At 36.8% G+C, this 17,418-nt stretch overlaps 1 protein-coding gene across 33 annotated transcripts in view; it reads right to left on the bottom strand.

Moving 5' to 3' along the window:
* The window catches only part of SOX6 (SRY-box transcription factor 6), a 757,470-nt gene that overhangs the window by 43,976 nt on the left and 696,076 nt on the right, over window positions 1-17,418 (bottom strand). For all 33 annotated transcript variants that reach the window (XM_054523662.2, XM_054523669.2, XM_054523670.2 and 30 more), the window contains 1 exon segment: window positions 4,158-4,266. In XM_054523662.2, coding sequence (XP_054379637.1) covers window positions 4,158-4,266 — 109 coding nt within the window.

The following is a 17,418-nucleotide window of genomic DNA, read 5'->3' as shown; positions in this document are numbered from 1 at the left end:
GAACATGAAAACCCAATTCAGCAAGTGGCACAAATACAACCTCTAAGCCATTACTCTCTTCTTTTACTTCTCTAAAAAAAAGCCTAAATGGAACCTATGATAGATAGATCTTCTTTCTGATGAGAAATTCACTCAGTGTTTTATCAAGATTCTAATAATAATCGCAGACTTGGAAAGGACCTTAGATGAAGTCAAATCCAACATACCTCTTTTAAAAGATAAACTTAAGCCCAGAGGTTCTTGTTTTTAGTCATTTAGCAAAGGAACTTCAACTCAAATCTCTCATTAAACAGGCTAGAACTCTTTCTAGTCTGTAGGCAACCTTGAAATTAGGAGAGTTGGAATAAGAATTGCACTCTTGCCTAAGCAGAATAAGAAAAGGGGAAATGCCATACGAAAAGTCCATAAAAAGTTCAACAGCTGTTCACTATTCTTAATTATATGGTGACAGACTCAACTAATCAAGCCCTCTCTTCCTTACATGTCCTACATAGGAGCTAACAAATTATGTATACTCAATACATGTTAAGACTTCAACTGCTTCAAAGTATAACAAAACCTTAAACATGTTTCCTAAGTCCCCGGCACCAATGAATTTGTAGTTTTATAAATATCATGGTGAACAAGAAATGCTGTCTTGTCACATTCAAGCCAAATAACAGCTGGACTTTAAAAATAAAATTTTGAAGGCATTTGCCTTTTATATTTTTAATTTCTGTTTTCCTTGCCTATGGTTTTGTCATATGATTTTGATGAGTGGTTAATACACATCCACAGCTGCCTCTTTTGGTGACCTTTTCCTCACTGCCTCCAGGCTCAGGGCTATGAAGCATGTCTACAAGTTGCTTACTAAGTGATATTGTCATTTTCATGGCTGGCAGACATTTTTCTGGGAAGCCTGGTGGAAGCAGGGCCTTATCTTCTGGGTTGGCTTACTTTAGTCACTTCAGAAGCCCCACAGGAGGATGGGGTAGACATGGGGGGAGGGCATAGCCCCTTAAAGTTGCTGTTCCAAAGCCAGAGGAAACCTGTATGGACTGAGGGAGAAGACATCCTGGGCCAGAGGCACAGAACTTACCTATCAACTCAGCCCTGCTAAGGAGCTCTCACTCCGAATCCTCTATAAAGCACAAAGAAGTCCTGATCTACTTAGCACTTTTCTCCATGATAATTATGTACGTACATATTTCCCTTTCAATCTTCTGTCTTTCCTCACTAGACCATATGTTTAAAGAGGTCAAGGACATCTCTGCTTTGCTGCCCATCATTTAAGTCTAGTTTAGGGGCTGGCACATGGTAGGCACTCAAGAAATGTGGCTGGTTGTTTTTTTAGACCAAAGACTAAGTGAAGGAGCAAATGATTTTTTTAGTTATTCTGATACTTTAGTTTCTTCCTAATCTTACTGTTAAGGGAAATATGAAGGAACGAAGTAGAGAAAGCATCATGTGTACCTGTTATCTACTCTGACTTTAATATGAAGTGTAACTCCAGCAGACTTTGCAATCAGCTCAGCCTTGAACAGATGCCAGGACATATCCTGAAGTCAGCAGAAGGCTGCTACCCATGCTAGCAGTCCTCACAGAAGCACTGCACTTCAGTCGGTATTAGAACAGGTAACTTGACTCCATTCATGAACCCCCAAAAGCACATGAGGTCTCAATGGCAACTTCTGGGCAAGCTTCTAAAGGGAGGTTTTCACATGCTCCTTAAGCTCCTGGGCCACTACAGCCCTTCTACTATGATACTCATCAGGCACTGCTGCTATGTGTGACAGAGTAACATGAGAGCTGGCGTATGGCATGACTTGCTATATTTAGGGCAGAGGAAATGGGCTGTACTGAGGAAGGTCACAAGGAGTTTGTTCAGAAAAATGAAGGGACCACGTGTTTCTGCATATACAGTGGGGGCAGTATGGTAGGCTGCTGGGGAGAATCTCAGCTCTACCCTTAATATGTGGCTCATAGTGAGTAATTTAATTATTCTCAGCCTCAGTTTTCTCACCTGTAAAATGGAAAAAGTAATACCTTCTTCACAATGTGTATAAGGATTAAATGAGAAAATGTGGGTAAAAAGCATAAGACATCCTCTAGTATATAAACACTTCATAAAAAAGTTTTCTAAAAACAAAACAGCCAGGGAAATTGGTTTGAATCTAGACAATCTAGGCATTGAATAGAATATCCAAAAATATTTATATGCAGTGTTTCTCTAGAGTTAAATCTTTAACTTTTTCCTCTTATATAGTTCATAACTCTGACCATGACTTTTAACTTACCAAGCACATGATATCACTAACTAGATAATGACATTACTGAGAGATAACTGACTGTATTTACACCAAATATGCAGTTAAGGAAGCAAATGAAAAAGTGTGAATGACAAATTAAGAAAAGTCTTTGACAGCACAGGTAAGGTGACAGAGCTCTGTAACTACCAGTTTGTTGTCAAATAAACAGACTGAATACTCCAAAGTAATGAAAAATATTTATTTCATTACATATGGTCACAATTTAGGTACTCTACAGTACAATCTCCCAATAAAATTGAGATGGGCCAGACCTGAAACACTTCCACACAGGCTTTTAGGCCAGCCACAATCTCTGTGTTGCAGTCAGATGGTTAACTGTGCAAGTAACATCATTTGGACTTCTTGGCTCCCTAGGTAAAAGAACCTCAACCCTTATTGGTGGAAAACCTGCACTTTTAAGTGCCTATGAAAATAATGGGCTGTTGATACACATTCTTCAAGGAAGACAGCAAGCACATTTCTGGTTTTGAGTAATCTTTATGCCTCCCTTCCTATCTATCTTCCCTCCTCTTCGTTCCTTTCCTTCTTTTCTCTTCTCTTCCCCTCCCTCCCTCCCTGTCTACTCCCATACACACATATACATCCTAATCAGAATTTATTTTAACACCTTGTCTCCCAAACTATCATCAAACATTAGTCTTTCCTACTAGTAGGAAAAATTAGCATTGTGAAAAATTTCTGAAGGTCTTCCTAACGTCTAACACTATTCATCTCTGAGTCTTCATTCCAGGGATTTCTGGGCTGCCTGGGACAGCCCCAGGCTCTCACTAAAAGCCATGCCCAGTTTAGATGCTGCTAAGAAGTGTCTTCATGTGTTTTCGAGGGATTAGGGTCCTGGAAGAAACCCTGCCAGTTAAAGGGATACTAGTGAGATTCTTCCCCTTAAGCTAAAGAAGGACTTTAGCTGGGACCTGAGATGGGTGAAGTATCATGTTACTCTGAAGAGAACAAATTAATCTTCCCTGACTGGTGGGACAGATTCTGCCAAAGGAACAGGTAACTGGAAAACCAGTCTCTACTCTGTGATGACACAGTAAATAACCAGGCAACATTACTACTGAAGTACTGACCTAACCCATAAATTGTACCCAGACTCTGGGGAGCAATTTCTGCTGATGTGCTGCTTGTGCATTTAAAACAAACAAACCAAAAGGGAAAAGAAGTGAACAGGCATTGATATTGGTGCAGGTAAACATTCTGAGAGGAAGGCTGGTCTTTCCACCCAGACTTCTGAAAGACGTTAGTGATGGTTAGTGCATAGGCACAGGCTGGGCCTTCCCCAAGCAATTATTAAGTTTATGCTAAAACTGCCGCAAACTATCTTTAATCCCCAAAATGGTTTGATTGTACCTGGGAATCACTTGATTTGGATATGCTAAATATTCTGATTTGATCATTCCACAATGTATACATGTATCAAAATCACTTTATACCCCATAAATATATACAATTATTACTTGTCAATGAAAGATAAAATAATGTTTAAAAGTCCTCCTTTGTAAGTTTTCCCTTTTTAAATACAAATGCAGTGAGATGGATGAAACACAGAATTCTGCTGTTCATTGAGATGTAGAGGACCCTTCTATTTTAAAACTTTGATGGTAACTTGAAGTACTTGGATTGCTAAGTATTCGGTAATGTAAGATCTAACTGCTTCTTAAAGTCTTCTACTATAATGCACAACATAACTTACATACATACGTAGTTGAAGAGTAACATTTCCTTTGCTTTGCCTAAGAAATCTAGCTGATGACTCCTATGAAAAACTATAAAGATCCTATATCTAGCTCAGACACACCTTTGGAAACACATGGAGCAGCAGAAAAGAACTAGAGAAAAGCCACTCACCCTCTGCATCTTCTGGCCGAGTAAGGTCGATGACACCTGGGCCCAGTTTTCCATCTTCATTTGACTTTCCCGTTAACTGGGGCCCCAGATTCTCAAAGCGTGTTCTTTCCTAGAGGAACAAATAATCAGAGGCTTATTCTAGTTTCCAAAACAGCCACCATTTCCTTCCAGTTTCTATCTTGATTAATGGACAAAAGGTGAATTCAAAAATATCATTTCTGACCAATGTGGACTCTGAAAATCTTGCAGGAACATTCCGCTGAAAGCTGTTTGTGACACGGACAGCACTGACAGCATCTAGACCATAGTACCTGTAGGGAAAGGAAAGCTGTGACAGGGAACCTGCCAGAGCTTCTATGCATATCTTCTCTCTGTTGGATTTGCTCCAGTAATCTAAAAAGAATGCAATAGAGAGGGTTGAGCCAACAATGCAAAAACCTGAAGGGCAGTTCCTATTAAAATACACGGCTAAATTTAATGGGAGAGGAATTTTCTCATTTAGAGATCATAGTTTGCATTGGTATTCTTGGGGAAATACAAATCAGAATTTTATGTGCAAGGATTTCGAAAACAAATATTTCAAAGCAGGCCAACCAGATGATGATTGATACTACTATTTTGTCTCAGAATTTCAACTGTGATTTTCTGGGAACTGAAAAGGAGGACATCACTCCTAGCCAGCCATGGAGCCAGGAAAGTTAAATACCCCTGCTGCTTTAGGAGGGAAACCCAGAGATGTTTTACTTGTTCACCAGTTCTTCTAGGAGTAGGAGTCTGAAGCATCACAGTGAACACTCCCTCTGCAGCTCTCTGGATCAGTAGCAGAGGGGCTCATTGACCATCATTAATATGGTGTTCTTGTCTGCAGAAACACAGCTCATGTCCCCCTCTCGTCTCCTCACTACTCTCCTGACTCAAACTTGGCTTTGTGTTGTGCTTATGAATGAATGAAACCTTGTTGTTCATTACTATGAAACAATATTAAATGTCATGTCAGCTTGAATTTACAGACATGAAATAGCAGCTTCCAGCTCCGGGAATGGTTTCTGCATGTTATACTTAATGCATTATGCAGCAGTAGAGTGCTGATTGCTGTTCAGTCTATTGTTCAATGACCTAGTTCTGTACTGAGCATGTTCGGCATTAGATGGAAACACTCTGAGTGTTCTCTTCTGTAAGATGTTTAGAAACTTGGAAATATTCTTAAAGAGCAAACATACAATTACTTGATAGAGTCTCTGCTTCATTTGTACAGCCTGACTACATTTGTGCTTTCTAATATGATTATTTTTGAATATCATTATATTTCTATAATTAATTCCCATCAGTCAAATTGTGCAGGAAGTCTTCCAGTTCCCCTTCATCATGGAATATGTTGAAATCTGTGTTGAAAGAAAACACAGCATAAACCTTGCTTTAATCTACACCATTTCTATGAAAGATTTGCAACAAAAATTACAATCATGAATTTCCCTAACTGGGTAATACTCACTAGTTTAAATAGCAGTATGTGGGGAAACCTCTGAAATATGACTCTTATAAAAAAAACACAATGAAAATAAAAACCAAGTTAAGTATGGTTCCCTAATATCTTCCTATGTGAAAATACTGGTGCACAAGAACAAATTAACCCAGATGCAGGACACAACAAAACGCAACTATAAGCCTTGTGGGAGCTTCAGACACAGTCAGGGAAAGGACAGCTGCTTTTAATCAGCCAATTTCTATTTTTGAGTAGCACTTTGGTTGTCATGATGTAAAGAAAAAGAATTAAAGTGGAGATGAGTAGTACCAGGGAAAGCAAAATATTCAACCTTTGTTTTATCACATTGTTTCGCATTTCAAATATTTGCATGTGAATGCCTTCCCTATGTTAAATGCAAAAGGAGTTTTGATGTGACACCTGCAATCTTCTTGGAAGAACAACCTTTAACTGTATTTTCATAGGGGGAAAAACAACTTTCTCTGAAAATCAACAGACCGTGCTATCTATCAATATGCATATTTCAAGTATCTTTCTAGTCACTCATTCTCTTTGATTTTACTGGAAAATATTCTCGGTAAAAAAAAAAATAAAATAAAGTTCCTGAAAGAATATCAATATTTTGACAAGGAAGGAGAAGAGGGAAAATTACATGCCATGGTTTGTAAAATCCTAAGACAACAAAGCTTACATGATGATAATATCTTTTCTTTTATAAAAAATGAAGTGCACTCACAATTCAGTAGTATCAGCTTGTTTTTAATCATAACAAAAAACATTCAGAACATTCAACAACACATTCAGTGTCTTTGAAGTCATACATTTTTCTGACTTCATTGAAAAAAAACCTTCTGCAGAGATACTTTCTCTTTAAAATATCAATATTTTGACAGAGTAGAAGTCAAGGAAGAATATCCCATGAAACACTTGTTAAATAGGAAGAAAATAAATCAATGATAGAAATTGTTTTGGGCAGTGGGTTGCATTTTAGATTTGGTAATATTAAGCACTTGTGTTTGAGATTAAAGAAGGACCCTGCAAAGCCATGCCCTTTCATATAAATTCCCACCTAGTCTCCCAGAAGATTTCCTTCTTTTCTTCAAAGAATAGCTCAGAATATTTATTTGCCAGCCACATAACCATAAGATAAGAGGGCCTGATGTCTACAAGTTACGTCTGGGCAGCTGAGCTAAGCAAAGATTTTACCAGTGAGGTTGAACATGAGCCTAGTAAATACAGGATGTGGACATGGGCACAGAGAGAAGTATAAAGATACTTTGGTTCCAACAAGCTTAAACTTCTGCCATTAAGCATCCATGAGCATGCCCCTATATGGAACAAATATAGACTGTGGGTGGTAAGTTCTTAAGTCCAAATTTACACACACTTGAACTAGTTCTCACCATGTACACACCTCCCAAGTAAGATATGTTGGAGATATAAGCAAAATACCTCAATGCTAATTTAATCCCACCCCTTCCAGGAAAACTGCCCTATCTTCATGTTGACAGTGGATTTTACATGCAGCAGTGTGATCAGACACTTACTTATGCATTGTCAGTCACAAACATGCAGGCAACATAAAAGTTATTGAAAAAAATTAAAGTCAGCTCTGCTGTGTTGTAGGACTGTTGGCTCTCTAAGTGCTTTGAAATTATGATGTATGAGGTAGATGTTGCATATTAAATAAAGATATTTAAATGATAAAGCCCCCTTTAGTGAGAGCTGATGAATGTTAAATGTTACAAGCCACAAGGCAGTAGCATCCATCATCTTCACATATTATCAGAGTCAATGACGGGGCAGCCTCACTGATGACAGATAGACTGCTGCATTATTATCCCTTATTTCCAGAGTCACTGAACAAACCATTCAACTCTTCGGGCATTATTTTTAACTTTGCATTAAATTAGCAACTTTTCCCTCCCTACCATGGCAAGATTGATCAATTTTGTCTTTGCATGGGTGGAGAGAGAGAATGAATTTGGGGTAACTAAAAGAACAGAGGTTTGTTTTCATCTAGGAAAAAAATCAACTTCCTCTTACTGGCATCAAATGTAAAATTGTGATCTGGGGAAAGAACAGCAATGAAACAGTAAGCACACAATAATGGCTTTTCTTTGCACTTAGATAAAAGCTGAATTTTTGATGTGCACAGTATATTTTAATAAAATTTTATATACTATGTTTTATACACTTATTGGCTATTCCATAATAATGTGTGTGCTAACAGTAAAATTGCTCTTAAATTTATGTGTGTTATTTATACGTTCCCACGTAACAATGCTTTTTGTTGTAAAAAATATTCTGTTTATTAATGTAACTTTACAACCACTGCATCCAAGATCCGTGGTAAATTAATGACATTTTTATTATTTTATAGTGTCATTAAATTTTTACTGATCACTCCATCAAACAGAGGCAGCAAAGGCCATAATGTAAACTGGGACACTTAGATCAGGCAGCAGGAAGACATTCCATATAGTCTGAAGAAAACTGCTAGCAATAAATGATATTTATACCATCTTTAAGCATGTGAGAATACTTGGATAAGTTTGGCAAAACTGTTTCAGTAGCAGAGTGGTTTGTGTACTTAAATAACAGTTTGCTTCCCAGAGAGACAAGCCTTTTTCAAACCATATGCGAAGTGACTGATTGCAGCCATCTCCTGAAAAACAACACGTGAAATGTAATGATGCGCTAGGTCCCTCCCTTCTTCTTTACCAAGACTGACCAGCGTGTACCAGGCCTCAAATTATTTCAACATGGTCCCCTTTGCCACAAACTGAAGTGGAAAATGGCACACGCTGAGAGAGGTTTTTTGTTTGCTGCTTTACAAACAAATATATTTCATTTAAGTACACATGTCTGGTCAATGATGTCGTATATTTCATTCCAATGGTCTGAATGAGAGGTACTTTACTAACCTTTATTCAAAAGCTCATTTCTAAGGGGTGTCTGAATATGGGGGATCATTCACAGCAGCCATGGAACATACAACTAAGGGGCCATTATCTATAGCATAGTTAATACAGGTAAAAAATGATTATCTCATGTTATTTTTATGTGTAAAATGCATTATAATTATGATACTCTCTACATTGACTCTCTTAAATAAACCTAAATGTGTGTTATGAACTAATTGCCAAATACTCTATTTATGTATATATAAGACAGTAAATAAATTCTATGCTTATATAATTATGGATTTAGAAACACCTAATTTCTACATGGGGATTCTGGTATGATTCTTTCTTAGGTAAATAAGGATTTTGTTGTTGCATCCTAAAATACATATTTAAATATTAAAGACTTAAAAATCTTTCAAATGTGTAATGATAAGGAATTTTGCAGGAAAGGGTAATACTACAGCTCCACTACTCGTGTTTTGTGTGTATTCCTAAAGCAGAATTTTCTAAGAAAAATAACAAATATATGTATTATGAATAAAAGTTCTCTAAGGCCATGACAATATTCTGAGATAATATCTTATCCTCAGAGTTTCAGCTATGTCTAGGTTATTGAGTGTAAGCTAAATAAGTCTTGTCGTTTTCATCCTAGCTCTTAGCTTCAATTTTTATGAAAGTTTGATTTTCATTTGTGTATTTTGATCTATTTCCAACCCAGGAAAACTCTTTCCTAAACTGAAAGTAAAGATTCCCCTGCAAAAGCAGCTTTCTCTTTACCCAGCTTCCCCTCCTTTCCTGTGTTCACATTGGTGCCAAGGGGTCAGTGTGATTTGTCTCACTGCTTTTCTTGCCCTTCTCTGTCCAGGCGATGATCCAGGCTTGCTGATTTTTCTTCCACATAGCCTCTTGCCCTCATCCCTCTCTCAATGCCCTCCTGCCATCACTAACTACCCCAGCACATGTCTTCATGTCCTCACACCTATCTCACTGCTGCAGTCTCCTTTCTGATCTGCCTGATCCTTGGCACTGTCCTCCCCAGTCCTTCTACTCACACTCTGCACAGAGTTCTACTTCATGTCTCTGATTCAAAACCTTCCGTGGCTTACCATGTCTACTGCATTTCCTCCAAGCTCCTCTACATGGTTTTCAAGATCTTTCATACACTGCTCCCCACACACCTTTTTAAACTCAATTTTCTACAGTTCTCCTGTCACATATCCTCTGGTTGAGGTGGGCAGTGACTTGCCTTTCAATAATAATACCACGATCATCCTTCCTTCTCGTTTCTTCTTCGCCAAATCCTATTCATATGGAAAAACCCAAGTTTTCCATGAACTCTATAAACTCTCTGATCTACCTACTTTCTGATATACAAAAAGTCCTAGTTTTGCCTACGTAATTAGCCCCTAGTTACGTACTATGTTAAAGAATTGGACTTTTGGTTCATGTGCACCACCAAGTCTCCCTCGACAACATCAAAAGATTTTTCAAGCCAGAGATTGTATCTTAGACCTTTTCTATATATCTTACAGAGCATTTAGTATTAGTGTTCATAAATACTTGCAGGTTTATATAAGGCCACATAACTAATCTAGTCACATAAATCAAAAACATGCTGCACGAGTATCTAAAAGGGCAATAATAATCAAAACAAGGAAATTCAGAAAAACAACTTAAATATTTTATAAAAGAGGTAAATAAGCAATTTTAGAAGAGCACAATAGAAAAATGCAATTTGATTATATAATTTAATGTGAAAAAGATATTTTGAGTTTAACTTGGAATTTCTGCAGATTAATACAATCCATCTTTGCAAAGTCTTTGCAAAACTCTGGCAAAAGAAGATACTACATATCATAAATGCTTGGCTTAAAAAGCAGTACACATTTCAAAATAAAAGGCTTGTTTTGTTTTGAAAGCAAGACAATGCTAAGTATAATGCTAAGAGATATTCTGTCTCTTACTTTGAATGACTTTCTTTAATTCCTTGTTCTAGACGTATCCTGCCATGCTGTGATTCTCCAGAAACATCACTTAACCAGACATGTGGTTTCCTTTTTATTGACTTAACAAACACTATCACTTTGTTATACTTTATTTTAGATCCTTTATTATGCATTTAGTAATTTAATGAATGAACAAAAATGTAGGCTTTACACTGGAAAGCAACCACATGTACTTTTAAAAGGTGATTATATTTTGAGGGAATTATTTTAGAGGCATAGGACTTACTTTCCTAGTGACATTGTGATGTTTCTAGAGTAAGTAATCATGATAATATAGACTTTGGCTGGATGAAATGAGGTTCATTATTGAACCTCATTTTTAAATAATAGTTTTTCAGCTAAAGCTATTAATTTGTCTAGCTTCTCATACATTTTTAACACCAAAATTGTGCTAGCACTTAAGAATTAGTTAAGGACTAACTGCTGTTTTCCAACTGTGTTTGCCATCACAGCATAAATATATCTACTGGTGTAGAAGCAGGGAAGAATGCCACCCACTGATCATCTACAATGTGCTAAGCCCTTTCCAATGAGTACTTCCTTTAATCTCATACCAATACTACAGAGAAAATACTACTATTGTTATCAACCAGAAGAAGGTGAGGTTCAAAAAGAATTTTTATATGGGTTAAGTCATTTAATCAAAATTTAGATACGTATTTGTACTGAGGTGAATTTTGAATAATAACTCTAGATTACCATGTGATCTCTCTGAGCCTATTCCCACATTTGTAAAATGGAATAGACAATGCTCATGCCGCAAGGGCTTAATGATTAAATGAGAGATTATACATGTGAGTGCTTTGCAAAAAATACAGCAACTCATAACATATCCACTTCTGTTAAAGACATTATTTAATGTTTGCTAAGTATCTCAAAGCTAAACAACAATGATGACAATGTCCTTATCCAAAGGTCAATATCCTTTCTCCTATATCAACAATAGAACAATACATAACCAAAGATGCTTTGCTTTTCCTTCCTTCCTTCTGTCCTTCCATCCTCCCTCCCTCCCTCCCTTCCTTCCTCTCTCTCTCTCTCTCTCTCTTTCTCTTTCTCTCTTTCTTTTGACAGAGTCTCACTCTATTGCCCAGGCTGGAGTGCAGTGGCATGATCTCAGCTCACTGCAACCTCTGCCTCCCAGATTCAAGCAATTCTCCTACCTCAGCCTCCCAAGTAGTTGGGATTACAGTGCACACCACTATACCTGGCTAATTTTTTTTGTATTTTTAGGAGAGACGGGGTTTCCCCATGTTGGCCAGGCTGGTTTTGAACTCCTGACCTCAGGTGATCTGCCTGCTTCAGCCTCCCAAAGTGCTGGGATTACAGGCATGAGCCACTGTGCCCAGTCAATGCTTTCCATTTTATCTTGGCTGCTAAGTAACTCAGAAGTAAATTTAAATCTCAACCTTAGTAACCATGTAGGAGCTGGATAATTATTCACTACTTTTAAGCACTCAAGTCTTCCTTCACCTGTATGATAAGAACCAAATTTCTCTGTAAATTATGTATGTCTTTTTATGATCTGGCTCCTGCTCCCTCATCAGCTTCATGTCCTATTCACTCTAGTTTATACTCCCCGTTACAATAAAATGGAATTTCTTGGAGCTCCCTGAACTAGCTATGATATTCCAAAATCCTATGTATTTCCGAATACCACTTTTTCTTTCTAATTATGATGTCTTCCCTTCCAGATGACATCATAATTAGTCCTTTCTAAGCCTAATTAAAACATCTGCTCTAGACAAAATCCTTTGTTGACTTCCTTCCACCAGCCCTGGGAAGAATCTATCATCCCCTTTTCTCTAACACCCCTACCCCCTTTCCTCTGACACCAAATGTGGTGTTCCATCACCACATTTATAGAAAAATATATTACAATTATTGGTTTCTATGTCTGTTTCCAGTTCTCCTCAACTTGCTCCTCAAGGTACAGTATCCATGTCTTATTATCGCTATAACATAAGTGCCTCTCATGATGTTGCACATATTAGGCTCTCTGGTTGTTAAATCTTGGTAATCTTGGTAAAATTCCTTCTCTTTCTTCTTTCATTTTAATTTTACTTTTATATAAAATGCAATTATTTTCAGATCCTATTTAAAGCAGTGAAATATAAATAATTAAAAGACAGATAAATACAAAGGAAGGTGTGTAAGTCAATTAAACAATAGAGTGATCTCCTGGTCAGGGTTGGCCCAGAGCTGTGATACAGAAAATCTGCCTTATTATTATCACTAGAAAGGGTTCTCCAAGAAGAATTTTCCCTAAAATCTGAACCACCTCCACAAAAAATATCCTTACACATCTCTTACATTGCTTAGCAATTCACCATTAGCAATTCATTCTTTGAATTAATTAAAAAGGCCAATCTCTTATGAAAGGGTAATAGAATAAACTGTTACAACAGAATTATATTAATTTCAGTTTAATTCCTCCTGAGAAACAAGAACATTCCTAGGGAAGATAATCCTGGTAAAGCCGCGCAAACAAAGACATTGGTCAAGAGAGATCCTTAGGCACTGTAATCCCAATGAAATCACTTCATAAGATTTGGAAATAGCCAAGCTGAGTAAAGATGGTTGTTATGGGCTGAATTGTGTTTCCCCATAATTCATAGGTACCCCTAATACCTCAGAATGTGACTGTATTTGGAGATGCTTTAAAGCAGTAGTTAAGTTAAAATGAGGCTCTTAGGGTGGGTCCTAATCCAATTTGACTTGTGTACTTATACGAAGAGTACATCTGGACACAAAAAAGGACACCAGGGATGTGTGCACACGGAGGAAAGAGCATGTGAGGACACATCAAGACAGCCTCTATCTGCAAGCCAAAGAGAGAGGCTTCAGAAGAAACGAACCTGCTAACACCTTGATCTTGGACTTCCAGCCAGTACTGTGAGAAAATCAATTTCTGTTATTTAAGTCTGCAGTCTCTGGTAGTTTATTATGGCAACCCTGGCCAACTAATACAATGGCAGCTTCTACCTCTTATGCCATGAAAGGTGCTAGTTGCTTTCCAAAATTATCAAATAATAAAGCAGCATATTTTAGAGATAAGGTCCTATTAGCCTCACAAACAATTATCTAGAAACTTTTTTCTTTAGGATCTAGTAGCAGTTCTATCTGTTGACAGCCTTGTCCATCCATCTATATATTTATCTATGATTCTTCAAAAGAAAAAGTTATCCTTTAAAGGGAAGGAAGCACTTAACAAAGGTTTTCAAAAACAGGAAGATTTATACTTGAGGCAAGAAACAGAATCTCAATGCTACAAACTGTTGAGATAAACTCTAGGAATGCTGATATATGCCACTGGACCATAAGCATTTCAAGGGAGGGAAAGTGTCTCACGACCTGCTCTATGCCCAGCGAGAACTGTGCGCTGCAAGCAGAGAAGCATGCAGCACATGCCTGCTGAAATGAACTAATGTCTGCAGAGCTTCTTGTGGAGATGTTTTATGGACCTTTCAAAAACATTCTCCAATGATGTATGACAAGTTTCCCTCAGGATTTGAAGAGTACTCCAAACTAAGGGAGTTCTGTCTCCACACCCCCAGCAAGGACAGCATCCTAGACATCTCCTGTAACACACATTTAGACTCTTGTCACTGACCATCAGATGATAAATGATACAGTAGCATTAACTCTGAAGATATGAGACCCTTTTAGGCTTGGGAGCCACTGAATTAAATTAGTTTCATCAGGATTATAGTGCTTACTGAACCCCTTTAACCAAATGCTTTCTGTCTCATTCATATGGTTTTAATATGGTTTTAACCAATTGCGAGGTTATTTATAAGTTTGCAACTCCCAAGTAGAGTTATAAAGCGTTCAGATTTAAGCAAATCCAGTTGTGTGGCAGCCTAACTCCTACTTATATGTGGTTTCAACTTTTTATTCGTGTACAGAGGCATGATGCAGATTTGCTCCTGAATATTCTCTGATTAACCATTTGTTTCAGTAAAAAGTTCACAAAAAGTCCCACTGTAAAATTACACAAACTCCTATTAAAACTGAACAGATGGTTTAAAAAGTGGAGAATTCTATCTCCACCTAAACCACCAATAAGATACTGTTATTCTAACATGTACCATATGAACAAAGAGTGTCACAATAAAATTAATGACCAGCTAAGCAAATGTCTTTGTCCAAAAAGGTATCTTGGGAATTCTATTAGTTCAAAATCTAAGTACTTCATTTGAGGTACCTGTTTAATTTATAATGTGTACATTTTAGTATTATTTGTGGAAACACAGGTGCAGTTTATTCAAGTTGAAAACATCAAACCTATACGAACCAAGAATAAATATTTTCTTTAGAAATATAGCTTCCATTTCAGTTTTAGCTGGAAAACTGATAAATTTGAAGATTTTTTTCCCTCAGAAACATAAACACAAAAAGTGGAAAAATGTAAGGTATTGCTACCATGTATTTGTTTTAATTTATGATATATATAAGCATATTGTATCTCCTAAGAGCTTTTCCTATAATTAAAAAAAAATGTATGCTGCAAAAATAACATATATCTTAAAAAGAAAAATAGGGAGCATGAGAAAGCTTTAGTGCCAGAAGGAAACGTAAAGGCCTCTTCATTCAAACAGCAATGTGACCAAGGAGGTCTGGACACTTACCACAGTCCTGAAGCCGGCTGGTGACAGATCCAGAACATGCCTCTCAGCTCCAGACTCTCAGTCTCCTGCTCCTTCCACTGAGCTACTCTTACTCTACAAACTATGCTAGTCCCTGTATAATTCATCTGCAAAATGAGGGAGTTAAGTTAACTTATCTCCATGGTTTCTTCCAGCTCTGAAATCTTATGATTCTATGATATTTGACTTTCTTTCTCTCTAAGATCTATACTGCAACACACATTGATAAAATCATGCCTAAAAAAATTCTGAGGAATTATTCATCTCAAGAAAAGCACTAAAAAACAATGCATTTTTTTCAAACAAGCCTACCAAAGCATGGTCACACTTAGCTAAAAAGCATCTGTTGGCTACTTCTGAAATTCTGTGGCCACCATAGTCAAAAGCAATAGAAGGGAAGGGACACAAAGGCAAGGGAAGGCAAAGAAAGGATGCAGGGAAAATCAGAGGGAACACATTTTCATCTGAATGTGGCTTAAAGATTCCTCTGTGTCCCTAGTTTGAGACTCATTATGGTGGCACTGGCCCAGAATACATCTCTTTTTGTCTGCAAGTAAAGTAACATAAATGCAAAGACTGCTGCTAAGAAGAGGGCCTTTCTTCAGAAAAAAACTAATTAACTCCTTAATGTCAAGATTTTGTATATTCTACTGTTATCCTCCTTCTAGGAAAAAATAAGCACTAAATAAGGTCAAATGATGTCACAAATGAGTATTCAAATAAAAAACAAAAATAACCCAGGACTGTGTCTGATTGTGGAAGAAGCTTTTCTTAAGATTAAGTAAAATTAAAATTTAGAAACTGTTTTCATTTCATACAAACTAAGAAAAAATTCTGAAATTGAAATTTTTAAAATGAGTTTAAAAGAAGAAGAAAATATTTAGAAATGCTTTTCAAAACAGTACTCCAATATGGCACCATTACAAAAGACAAAAGATAGTGTCCAACTGTGGGGATATGTGTTAATTGTATGGTTTTCCAAAGATGTGGGAGAACTGATATCAATTACAGTATAATTACCATTACTTCCGACAGAGTTAACATGTAGTTACCACAAAATAACATACAATTAACTGGTGTCACATTGCACACCAGACTAAATAAGATACAAATTAAGAATTCCCAAATGTAACGATAATACTCTTCTATCTCTTAAAAAATACAATAAAAATAAAACAACTTTTCTCTGATAATGTCACAGCATTTGCAGGAATTAGTATAATTATTCAAAGGGGAAAAACTAAGATATATAAGTTAGAAATCATCATTTTTAGTTATAAGGTAAAAAACTTCATAGGGATGGAGAAGTACATATTAACAAAAATGTTAAATTTAATAAACTAAAGGTATAGTAAATAAAATGAAATTTCCTTCACATTTCTTTCAAGTCCTGAAAATCAGGCAGCTATATTTTAAAATTCAAGAATGTTCTTAGTTTTTACTGATACCTAATATTTTTTACTTTATTTATCAAACACGGAACAAGAGCCTGCTTTAGTCGTACTATAGAGAGACACAGAAATGAGTCAGGCTCAGTTCAAGACAGGAATTTAAACCCAATTTTTAGTTCTTCGCTATGTGAAGCAGTAAGTCATGTCTCAATATAAGCAATTTCCTTATCAGGAGGTGAGCTTAAGGGACAAAGAATGCTACGGTTCAGTTTGAAGAAGCAGAATTCCTTGCTGGAATGTCTCAAGTCAGCAACAATAATACAGGATGCCTCCACGTGCTGCATACGATAGAGGGGCACGTGTGGGAACATGTACATGCTCACCGCGCATCTAGGTTTAATTAGAAGAGGACTGAAAATGGCAGAGTGCAATGCTGTGAAGTTGATGGGAGGACAAAGGGAAAGGAGCTGTATTTTAAATACAGCTACAGTGTATCTGCTATATCTGTTTCAAACATCTGGGCTTCCAATTATTTATTGAACTCATGTGTAAGACTTATTTGGGAATACTGCAAGCAGTTATAGAACAGGAACATGCAACTACTTTGTAAAATACTTGCAGGACTGAACTCTTGATAAAATCTTGAACAATATGAGTGAAAACTGCTCTGACATTATTTGAGTCAATGTGTGCAAATCATGAAGAGGTTAGCATGCTAAGAATAAATTTTGTGCACAGCCTGCTAATTAATGTAGCAGATAGTATTTTATTGGGAACTTATGTTTTGCATATTTTTGAAGATTTAGTTTATTTCCTACATCTG

Source organism: Pongo abelii, chromosome 9 (genome assembly GCF_028885655.2).
Source record: "Pongo abelii isolate AG06213 chromosome 9, NHGRI_mPonAbe1-v2.0_pri, whole genome shotgun sequence".
Taxonomy (NCBI): Eukaryota; Metazoa; Chordata; class Mammalia; order Primates; family Hominidae; genus Pongo; species Pongo abelii.
The sequence above is the reverse complement of the archived record's forward strand: the minus strand, read 5'-3'. Positions and strand labels throughout refer to the sequence as shown.